Consider the following 12162-nt stretch of genomic DNA (forward strand, 5'->3'; position numbering starts at 1 on the left):
GATCCACGTCCCATTGCCAAATGGACATTGCAGCAACTGAGGCCCTGTTTGTGTTGGATTATGAGAACCAATTGTGAGTCTAATAATCAGTTTTGGACTCGCAATCTGTTCTCGTAATCCAAAACAAACAGGGCCTGCCTCTACAAAAACAACACCTTCGTACCTTGTCTGCCCCCAAATGATCAGTTCCATTCAGATATTACAAACATCTCTGCCCCAAATGCTTATTTTCATTCAGACATTACAAATATCTCTGCCTTGAAACAAGAAAACCTAAAAGACCACAAACCAGACTAAAGTTTTACTCATCAGACAAAACAACAATACAGGGAAGTTTATGAAATATGGGGAGTTACTAACACTTTCACAGATATGAAGAAATGGTTCTCTGGCACCTGACCTCTTTCAAAGCATCTAAGCTACTATTGCAGAAAGCTGCCATGGACTTCCTAATGGGAAAGAAGAACATGGTGTGCCCATTGCTTCATCTAGTCTGTTTTGGTCCAGTGTCGAACAGCAAATGCTAGGCCCAAAATCAGGAGGGGTACAAGAAACTGTAAAATCTTTATCGCAAAATCGTTACTTTCAGGATTGTGAGACACTGTTTGGGGAGGAATGTAGGTACGTTTTGTGGGAATAGTTGAAGCCTCAATTTCGCCGATGCAGTAGTCTGCCATCATTTCTCTTGCAGAAGTGCTATGGCCAACATCTTCAAAGTCATCTGTTGCATCTTTTCCTGCAAAATATAAGATGAAAAATGAGACGTATGAAATTAATGGCTCAAATGATGGCTCAGTTGATAACAAAACCCAGGTCAAGCTTTCTGTTGTTTGGTGTCTTACTTAATTTCTTTTCAAACAACAAAAGGAACCCTAGGTGAAGCAAAAATAATATCAAGGAGAATGCCAACAAATAGGTTTTTAGAAATCTATGATTAAAGCCATTCAAAAAAGAATAATCTATGATTAAAATCTTTACCAGTTACTGCTAGCAAAACCTCGTCGCCTCCGGGATGCTCATCCATAAAGGGGGTTACATCATACACCTGAGATTATAATTCATGAACTATTAATCAATAATGGTTGATGTTGAGAAATCCGGGCAAAATCCAATCGATCGTGAGAGATAATATATATAAGCAAAGATACACAAGCACGAGATATATGCATACTTGGTTCGACAAAGATGCCTACGTCTACGGGTGAGAACATGATCTTTTACTATGAGAAAAAAGATAAACAAAAATTACAACGAGATTCGCCAAAAACCCACAAACTGTAACCATTTTCATATCTTGTACAACAAAACAAAGATAAAACCCCGTCAATTTCTCACCACCCAAGAAATTCCCAAGAAGAAACACTTTTTTCTCTCACCTCCACAATTGGTCGTGTGTTTTTTCTCACTCACTTCCAAGGTATTCAATGCTAAAGTTAAGTCTCTCTCTCTTCTAATCAAAGTAGGAACCACCTAGGAATCCTATCCTAGACCTAACCCTAGACCAACTAGGAAACTTAACTCTCCCATAATCAAAGGGAGGGTCCCTGAGGCAGTGCATCCCCCGAAGAAGCTTAGATCCGAGAGATAGTCATTTATCATCCGAAGGAGCTGGGCTATCCTAGGCTGACCCAACGGCTTGGAGAAGTGCATAAGCAAGGCTTGAGTGACAAATGAACCAACAAGTGAGCATGTGAGAATCACGTGCAAACTTAAGACAGTTATATTGTGTTTCTGTTGTAAAAGGCTCCCTATATAAAGCCTTCTATACTCATTTTCATTTTAGTTTGGCATTTGAATTTGAATCTAGATCTGGTTGTTTTGAAGGGTAGGGAATTCTGTTCTTTGAAACAAAAATTCTATTACATTTTCATGGAGTGAATGAGTTGCTGGCAAGATCTTTTGCCTTTCTCTTTGCCTCTGTTCATTACACCTTGTTGCAAGCAAGGTTTGTTGTTGTAATTGAGCAGTCCGGCGTCACCTCATCTGAGCTAAGCTTCAATTCAATAGAAGAATTTAGTGGAAAGTTCCAAGGATGCAGATCTGGTGTCATTTGTTGAGTTTTTTTTTTTTTACAAATCAGTGCAGCCATTTACATCAGGTTCTGATGGAATTCTCAATTAGATCACTAATTTGTAATTGATTTAACAAGTGTCCTTGTTAAATCAACTAGATAGAATCCAGTTCAAAAGATCCAATTGGAGGCAAGAAAGAAATTATCGGATTAGAAAAGGGATGCTAAAGTTTGCAGTTGCCCCATGAGATTGGGAATGATCCGACTGTTGGATCTTCAAGAAATTTGGATATGTGGTGAGAAAACACCAATTGGAATCTAATACCAATTTGACAGTGCAGATAAATAAACCTCTGATCTGGGTGCTTTTATCAATTCTGCATAAAGCAACTGAAAAACCAAATGCGGAGAAGATACGATGATGCAGTGATGATCAAATGAATGCAGGGGATGAAAGGAGAGGAGAGAGCAATAATCTGATTCCAAAAATCAATTTCTTGGGCTACAGTGGCAGAGGGCAAAAAAAGGGATTAGCTTATATAATATCCATTATCCAAGACCGTTGCAATTCAATGGCTAATAACACACCCTATGGTGTAACAACAACAAAGCGTAAGACTGGACCTAATCACAAGGAATTATCTAACTGTTGGATCATGTTGGATTTTGGCTATCATGATTGTCTAGTGTCTAGAGAGGAACCTAGAGTTTCATATGAGTCGGACTATTTGTTCAATGGGACGAGATCAAATGAATGAGGAAGTATCTAAGAAGATGACAACATAGTTCTAATTGAAGGAAATCAAGAACAAACAGGAACAAATTGCAAGGGTTGTAGATTTGAAGAAGAAAAGGAGAAGATTTACTACAGATAACCTGGGTTAGGGTATCCCACGTCGAACATCCCAATGTACTCTTATTTTTTAATTTAAGTGAAATCATTCTCTCCCCACATGTGGTTGTATTCATCTATTTCCTCCCTTTCTCTCTCCTACACGATATCTTTAGATCTGATTTTACAAGAGGTTCAGGTTCATTATGGAGACAAAGACGTGATGGAAGAGAACAACTGAAACAAGAATATGAATGGAGAGGAACAACAATCTCCAAATACAATAGCAATGATCTTATGTCGGTGGATTTCATAAACTTTTAATTTTTCAAATATGAGTGAAAGCAACAGTGACACCATGTCAAGGAGTTTAGGGTTAAAAGACAAGCATAGGCAGCAAGTAAATAATTATTCGTTTCAAAATATAATTGAAGGAAGAAGTAGAGCAATGACTCTGCCTTATAAGTAACATACACAACACAAAGGCAAAACAAGTTTTCAGTTAAGTTGGTAAACATTGGATCTTCCCCTTTCAAATTTAACCAGGGGATAGCAGAGTAATGTTTTTGAATTGCAGTGGTAAAGGACATAGATTCCCAAACCAAGGAAGAGATCAATAAAGTTGGACCATAACACTACTACAGTTTTTTATGTCTAGCGCATATTGGATATTGGCACTTCCAAGTCACCTTACACACCCTTTACCTGGTCTAAAATGGATACCTTCATTTCGTCACATCACTAATAACAATCACAACCTTTCTGGTTATATGGTTTCGAATAATTCTTTGCTGGTCCAATTTTGCTTTTAATTTCTGGAGACAAGAAAGCTTACAATGACACCATTCAAAAAAAAAAAAAAAACAAAGAAAAGATATCTCCCAATGACAATTTTGTAGTGTATAATGTATCTTTTACTTTCTTACCAGAGAATGTTTGCTTTTTACTTATCATGATAAGCAGCTGATGAGCCAACCTTAAATATATATAAATATGGATGGATGTTAGAGCTAAATGACACTGTTATACTCTACTAGTTAGTATAAAAAAAACATTCATGCATTTTTGGATTATTTCAATTAGTTACTCTTCTAAAGAATTGCTCATACTAGGAGATCGGCCTATCAAATATTGGAAAGAAATTGCAGATCGCTTTTAACACTTGAACCCATACCTAGGTAACAAAAGAGAACAAGTACTTTTCATTAATATCTAAAGGCGTGGACAATCACCAATGTTAGCGGCCAAAACCCACCACCAATAACATCCGCCAATCTACCACCGGCGAACACACGGAAATTCCCAAGATCTTGCACTACAAGATGGAGAAAATATATGCCAACAAACCATAACCACAAGGGAGCAAATCACAAGCAACCAGAAGAAGACAAGAATATACGTGGTTCACCACAATGGGCTACTCCACGGACAAGGCAACACTTAATCCACTATTTATAACCAAAATAGTACAATGTTACCTCCACCGGTACAATCCACCAATAAAACCCTTCTCTCCAACCTTCTATACAACCACAAAGTTAACCCTCAAATCTCTACACCGAGTATGAGGAAAACCCCTTTGGAAAACCCTCCAATACAATGCCTCTTTTGCAAAGAAGAAAACTCTATGGAGTAGAAGAATGGAAGAAGAAGAATACACCTTGATAAACAAGAAGAGGAAAACCCATTTTTGCTTCACCAAAAAAAAAAAAGGGCCTTCCAAGAGCCCAAGAGAACACCCATCTTTTGCCCTAAACCTTCTCAACCTTGAGTAGATGAACCTTGCTTTTGCTTCACCACACTAGAGCCCCCAATAGAAAACCCATGTTGCCTTGCCCTAGCTTCCACCTCAAGAAGAAGAAACTTGCTTTTGCTCCATCACAAAAGCCCTCCTAGGGCTCCCAAGAGAAAACCCTCTTGCCTTGCCCAAGCCTTTTCTCCTCTCCTCTCTACATTTTTGCTTCTTGTTCAAATACTCTCTTTCATATAATAACCCTATGTATAGAGAGAAAACACATCCCACTTAAAAGGGCCAAGTGGGACCCACTTCAAGAATGAAATAGAACCAGTGGTTTTGTATATCACCAACTAAACAACCAAAAGAGGAGAAATACCAAATGAAAAGTAAACTTCCGATCTTATTTCATATACTCAATCACACCAACCTCTGGAAAGTTTTATTGGGCTAAAGAAATCAATAGGAGCTCTTACTTGCGACCATCTTTTATCAAACCCTAACCCTCCCAGAGAAAAAAAAATAAAAAATAAAAAATCTTAGGGCCCATTTGGATGCCAAGAGGATTTGGATTTGGATTTCTCACATTTGCAGCCCATTTTGTGTTGTGATTTGGATCAGGATCAAATCCTTGGATTTCCAAATCAGCGACTGACAGTGAAAAAAATCAGATTTCGAAATATGATGTGGAAATAAGTAATTGGAAATCCATAGATCTGGCACTTTCCATCACCCTCTTTGCTCCTCAACCTCTCCCCTCCAGTAGGAAGTACCCCCTTCCCTCAACATGAGCTGCCAGATCTATGAGGCATCCAAACGGGCCCTTATGGATTTCTAGTTATGAAAAAGAAATTCCTCTGCCATCCCATCATAGAATCATAAACACTCATCACCGATCACCAATCTCAAAGGGCCCCACCGTAGACTATTTATCCCAAACAGAGAAAAAAAGAATATTCAGAAAGATTCAAAAGCAACAGATGAAAAATAGTACATGGATGACTTAGAAATGGATCGAAAACGGACCTTTCCAGATATTATAATCCAGCAATCTTTGGTTTTGTTGTGCTTCGCGACCTCCTCAAATAAATGGATCTTGGAATCGGAACCCATCTCTGCTCTCACCACAACCATCACAAATCAAAATCAAAATCAAATTGAAATCAATACTAGAATTAACGAATAAAAGAAAAGAAAAATCGTTACCAGAATGATGACTGATAGAGAATAAGCAATTCTTCTTCTGCTCAGATCACTGGTTTATGGCAACCGCCGGTTTTATTGCTAACAATCAAAAGCCTCCATGTTAGGTATTTTACATTACAAAATTTGAAAGTACTAAAATACCCTCTGCATTAGAAAAAAAAAATTGTTAAAAAATAATATTTTGTACAAATAAGGAAATTTTTTATTTTAGAAAAAAATATATTTCTATAGAAGATGAGTAATGAGTTTACCAAACACTTAAAAATTTATTTTTCATGGAAAAAAAAATTCCGAATATTATTTATTTATTTATTTTAGGGATTTCCAAATATTATTTTACTTCCATCCAAACAGATGCTAAAAACGAGGCTACTTATGTAATTTAGGAGGTTGTAAGATAGTGGGCAAGACCACGGAATCTTGAACCCGTCTCACACACGTGACACGCCCATTGGAGTCTTTTTCAAATTTTAATACATTTTTTTCAAGGGCAAGGATATTTTCACTCCCCCTTCAGTACGCATTCGCTCCACTGTTAACGTGATTTGACGTCAAAAAGCTTAACAAGGGGAGCGAATGCGTACCGGAGGGGGAGTGAAAATATCATTGCCCTTCGAGATTCAAAGCCCTCCTATTTCGATCATAGCAGAAGCATTGCTTGATTTTTATATGAGCAAAGATATCTTCCTTTTGTGGCCTGGGCCACCCCTTCTAGTTCTACCCAAAAATAAACTAAGGGGGTGTCCCGGGGAGGAAAATGAAGTGAATCTTTATGTTGGTCCGTCATACTTAAAAAAAAAAAAAAAAAGCTCCAAATTCTACACTCGGGCCCACCGAACATGTGACACATGATTTCGCTCCATTATCACTCCCTTGTTTCAATAATGGCAGGCTTCTCATTTATTTACTTTGGGTGATGATAAATTCGCACCCCCTATTGGATAATTCACACCCCTGGACAAGTGAAATGTGTCAGGTTAAAAATGGTGTGAATTATCTAACAGGGGTGCGAATTTATCATCTCCCTTCACTTGAATTTATCATCTTCCTTCACTTTATTTAGACTACTGAGCATTATCCAAACTGTAAGTTTGTGAGTTGTAACAAACTTTAAAAGCTGATTAAGTGACTAGAAAAGATGGAGGTTCCACGCAAAAGCAATGATCCCACGTCACAACCGTTTTGTCATGTGTGAACAGATGTGGAAAGGAAGAAGTTTTATGATGTGAAAAGATGTGAAAGGGCTTGAGGCCGAAGAATAAGCTCCACCTGTGTACCAACAAATCCTACTCAAGCTACTTTTCTACGGAATTGTGCTTTATCTCAATCTCGAGAACAGTACGGAGTGGGATTGATGTTTGGGAAAATTACGGATTAGGGGCATCTTCTAAAACAAGAACGAAACACACGCTAATCTTCAAAATCAGGTGGTCAAAAACCCCTGATACCCTTCTGACATCAAGAGAGTCCTCCTTTTTCATTACTGCCTATTAAATTGGCACGATTCACGAGGATTCTTTTGGTTCGTTTGAATGGGTATTTGAACCGAAAGAACCTTGGGTTCGTTTCTATCTTGGCCGTCGGAAATAACTAGAGATGGATGAATGCTTGACACGTGTTGGAAAACTTAAACTTTTTGGAACGCTAACATTATTGAATACTTTAGTGAGCAGCGTTATCTTTTCTCACTTCTCTTTGGGCTTAGAAAGATAACATTATTGAATGCATCTCTTTTGGCTTAGAATATTTTTCCTTCTCTGTTGATCCCCATTATTTACACCGGCGTACCCATTATTTCTCTTTTGGCTTAGAATCTTTTCCCTTCACTTTTGGTCCTCATTATTTACACCATCTCACCCCATTATTTACGTTTTCTGCCGGCGTACCTCATTATTTCCGCCGGCGTACCCATTATTTCTCTTTTTGGCTTATAATCTTTTCCCTTATCTGCCGGTCTCCATGAATTCCGCCGACGTACTCCGTTATTTACGCCGGCGTACCTATATTTATCTTTTCACTTAGAATCTTTTTTCTTTTCTTTTGGTCCTCATTAATTACGCCGGCTTACCCCCTTATTTACGCTTTCCGCCGGCGTACCCATTATTTCTCTTTTGGCTTAGAATCTTTTTCCTTCTCTGTTGGTCTCCATTAATTACGTCGGTATACCCCATTATTTACGCCGGTGTACCCATTATTTCTCTTTTAGCTTAGAATCTTTTCCCTTATCTTTTGGTCCTCATTATTTCCACTGTCTTACCCCATTATTTACACTTTTCGCCGTCTTACCCATTATTTCTCTTTTCGCTTAGAATCTTTTCCCTTCTCTGTTGGTCTTCATTATTTACGCCGGTGTACCCATGAATTTCGCCGGTGTACACCCTATTTCCGCCGGCATACCCCATTATTTACGCCAGCGTACCCATTATTTCTCTTTTGGCTTAGAATCTTCTCCCTTCTCTTTTGGTCCTCATTATTTACGCCTGCTTACCCCATTATTTACACTTTTTGCCGGCGTACACTCTATTTCCGTTGGCGTACCCCTTAATATTCCGGTGATGTACTCCTGAATCTGGCGGCGTCTCAGCCAAAAGGGACATGAGAAATAATAAAATATTCAATAACGTCGCCCTTCTAAGCCAAAAAAGGCGTATTCAATAACGTCACCATTATAAACCGAAACAGAAATGAGGACCAAAAGAGAAGTGAAAAGATAGAAGCGAACCAAAAGCCAAAAGAGACGTATTCAATAACGTTACCGCGCTAAGCCAAAACAGAAGTGAGAAAAGATAATGATTGACTTTGGGTTATCAGCGTTCCAAAAAAAATTTCAACACGTGTCAAGCATCCACCCGTCTCTAGTTATTTCCGACGGCCAAGATAGAAACGAACCCCAGGTTTTTCGGTTCAATTATGCATTCAAACGAACCAAAAGAAGCCTCGTGAAGCGTGCCAATTTAATAGGCAGTAATGAAAAAGGAAGTTGAATGACGTTTCTGTCGATGTGAGAAGGCTATCATGGTCTTTTTTCAACCCGATTTTGAAGATTAGCCCATTTTTTGTTCTTGTTTTAAAAGGTGCCCGAAATTCGTAATTACTCCAAACATCAGCCCACATTCCGTACTTTTCTCCTCTCTCTCCCTATTCCCCCTCTCTCTCTCTCCACTCATAATGACACTCTTATCTAATAAATGCTTATCCCCTCCCTTGTCTCCTCCCTTTTTTCACAAAATTCCAATGGAATCTATGTTTTGCTAGCAACCAAACGAGCAGGGCGCCCTATTTGGTCGCCAAGGATAGTAGTGGAAGAAGAAGTCAAAAGGGGGTGACAAGCATGGAAGATGTGTAGAGTTGTCTAGGGAAACAACCGTAGTCAAAGGGAAAGGACGGCAATAGTGTTTGGTTGCGCATAGAAGGCATGTGGAAAGTGTAGGGGTGCCATTGTAAAAAAGGGAGTGGAAGAGAGTGAAAGGGAAGAGAGAGAAAGACAGAGAAAGGTAATGATTATACAAGGGGAATTGCTAGCGTCCACCGCAAAAGGGTTTTCGCGGCTGGTCTGTCGTACGTCAGACCAGCCACCTCGTGAGTGGAGACAGACCACCTCGTGAATTGTCTCCACTCACGAGGTGGCTGGTCTGACGTGCGACAGACCAACCGCGAAAACCCTTTTGCGGTGGACGCTAGCAAATCCCTTATACAAGACATGACATATTCTACTCATCTTCTTGCAAAAAACCACCAAAATGGAGTTTTTCCATTGGAAGATTAAATGAGGGAACAAGCCTGCCAGATAAGCGCCACATTGGAAAAAATACAATCACGATGTTTCCTTGATGTTTGGTAGTGAAATGGAGAATGAGCTCAAATTTGGCAACCAAACGGCTTCCGGGGTTTCATATTCCACAAAATACCCAGGCATCTTCCACATTTTTTGCAACCAAACAGGGCCTTAGGATAATTCGCACCCCTTTATTGTGAATCGATGTTAAAAAGTGTTAGTCTGCCACATACTCTCCTTTAAATGGGTGCGCAAAGGGTGCGAATTTATCATCGCCCTTTGCTTAACATTTTAACAACGAAAAGTGGTAGTAGGATGCCATGTGAGAATGCTAGGGTCATGACGGATAGAACCAAGACGGCCAGACGCAAGTTATGCTACAAGCGGCTATTATTATTGTAGAATCCCACATTGGAAAGGGAGAGTAAGTTCCTGGGCTATATATGTAGACCCCTTCTTTCCCTGTGTAGGCACGTTTTAAAACCGGGGAGGGTTGCGACCTAGAACCGGACATTTATGCGAGCCTTTGATCATGTAGTCCTCCGTAAAATCCTGAAAGGAATGTTAGGTCTGGAGTTGCTTAAGTTGAAATCCTAATCACGCAATTGGATTCAGCATTGCCTTTATTGCAGGGAATTGATATTTTTGAAGGAAAATGGTATTCTGGTAATTTCCTGTATGAAGGACACAGTCCTAATTCTGTAGATATTGCAGATTAATTATATTATTTTGATGGAGATATATAATTGCAGAAAGGGCAGTGATAAATCGACTCCCCAAATTGATAAATCGACTCCCCATGTGTCTATCTCTCTCCTCTTGCAGAAATCATAATTAATAAAATTTTAGTAATTATTTAATTAAAAGGAGGTCATGGGGAATGTGATTCCCAGCTAACAACAGCTAACAAACTGAAGAGTTGCAACCGGAACCCATACTAAAGCTAGAGCTTGTCTGTTTTGGATCTTGAGAACCGATTGTCAGTCCAGAACTGATTTTTATACTCAAAATTAAATGTAAATTTGAGTCTAATAATCTGTTCTGGAGTCACAATCGTTTCTCAAAATCCAAAACAACCAATGGCTAAAGGAGAGGAGTTTTTCGAGAGCCATCATATTGAAAAATTCGTAGAGTTTACCTTCCAAAAGTAATGAAGAGAGACTTCAACCGGTGAATTCTCGCCGGGGGGCTGGGTGCGTGGGTGGGGGCGGGTGTGTCCTGTTTCTGTTTTTTTAACTAATTTGAATATTCATGTTCATGTATGCATTATTTTATAAACTTTAAAAAAAAAAATCTAAAAATAAAGTTTCAACAACATGGTCAAGGGCGAGAGTAACTGACTATAAGAAATTTCTTTTCAAAGAATGGAGTATGAACATCACATAATGCTTTTTTATTAAATAAGTTTGTTGGGTTTGGTTAGGTTTGTGTTAATTCTGATGGCAGTTCTTTTTATTAAGTTTCAGACCCTGTTAGTTTGGGATTTGGAGAACTGATTGCGAGTCCAAAACAAAACTGATTATTGGCTCAAAATTAAATGTAAATTTGGGTCAAAAAATTAGTTTTGGACTCTCAAAATCTACAAAAATAAGGCCTTAGAAAGAATAGTCACTTCTACCGGAGGTGGGTACGATTTCTTGTGTACAGAACAGATGATCGTTGAAAAAGGAATCGTAGGATATGGTTGCTTTGATTGGGTTTTTTTTATGAGTCGAGTCAAACAAGATAATTTGTTTCATTTGAGTTATTTCTCTAGATGAAGGTTTCTAAACAAGTTCCCTATTGATTTTTTTTATTTTGATATGATACTTAATTTAAGGAAAGTAAATGCTATTTAAAATGAGTGAAGGATGGTGACAATCATTTTTTTTTGGTAGGAAAGCTGGGGGTGGCTACTATCATTGTCCTAATGGAAGGAATTTTGGCATTTGAATGAAGGGAGATGATCCCCTCCCCCCTCCCCCCCCCACCCCAACAACTAAAATAGGATTATGTGCCCCACTTTTAATGTGATTGTGAGCAACTTTAACGCTTTTTGACATCAAATCAAATTAAGGCAGGGGGCAACTTTAACGCTTTTGGGGGCAACTTTAACGCTTTCTGACATCAAATCAAATTAAGAAAGGGTTTTTTTTGGGGGGGGGGGGTTTAAATGAAAATTAAAAGTTATTTTGTTTCAAGTTTCAACCACCTATTTTCATGTTAATGATCATATGATTAGAATAATACACAATAGTTGACACCAAAGTTTACTGGGCCCTAACAGACTAAAATGCAATTCTAAACCCATAAAGGGTGTTTGGCAATATGACCCCGCAAAGCCCGTTTCTATCCCTTCACCACGAGCTACACGGAGTCGCTCCAGACAATCTCATCAATCCATTTACACCCGATTTCTCTGTAGAGGATGAGAAGCCTTGCCGGACCCAATAGCTATGTGGTACAATCCAATGCTTACGATCATATTTTTCACCGTTGTTGTTTGCACTTCCATGTTTTGATAATTGCACTAGATCATTTGTCTTTTACTATGTAGACAGATGTAAAAGGTTATTACAATTCCCAGAAAGCACTGAGAAGCAGATTAAAATAGAATAGATAAG

General features: G+C 38.7%; 1 protein-coding gene across 1 annotated transcript; it reads right to left on the reverse strand.

Annotated features, from left to right (window-relative positions):
* Positions 1 to 212: 212 nt before the first annotated feature.
* LOC143888061 (cytochrome b5-like) lies at positions 213 to 5736 on the reverse strand. Its single transcript, XM_077392352.1, has 3 exons — positions 5605 to 5736; positions 979 to 1045; positions 213 to 736 (listed from the first exon to the last, which is right to left on the reverse strand). Exons 1-3 carry the CDS (start codon positions 5710 to 5712, stop codon positions 489 to 491), a joined length of 423 nt encoding a protein of 140 aa, XP_077248467.1. The 5' UTR covers positions 5713 to 5736; the 3' UTR covers positions 213 to 488.
* Between the last annotated feature and the right edge of the window lie 6426 nt (positions 5737 to 12162).

This window comes from Tasmannia lanceolata, unplaced genomic scaffold (genome assembly GCF_043159265.1).
Source record: "Tasmannia lanceolata isolate RefF3 unplaced genomic scaffold, GAP_Taslan_0.1 ptg000012l, whole genome shotgun sequence".
Classification (NCBI taxonomy): Eukaryota; Viridiplantae; Streptophyta; class Magnoliopsida; order Canellales; family Winteraceae; genus Tasmannia; species Tasmannia lanceolata.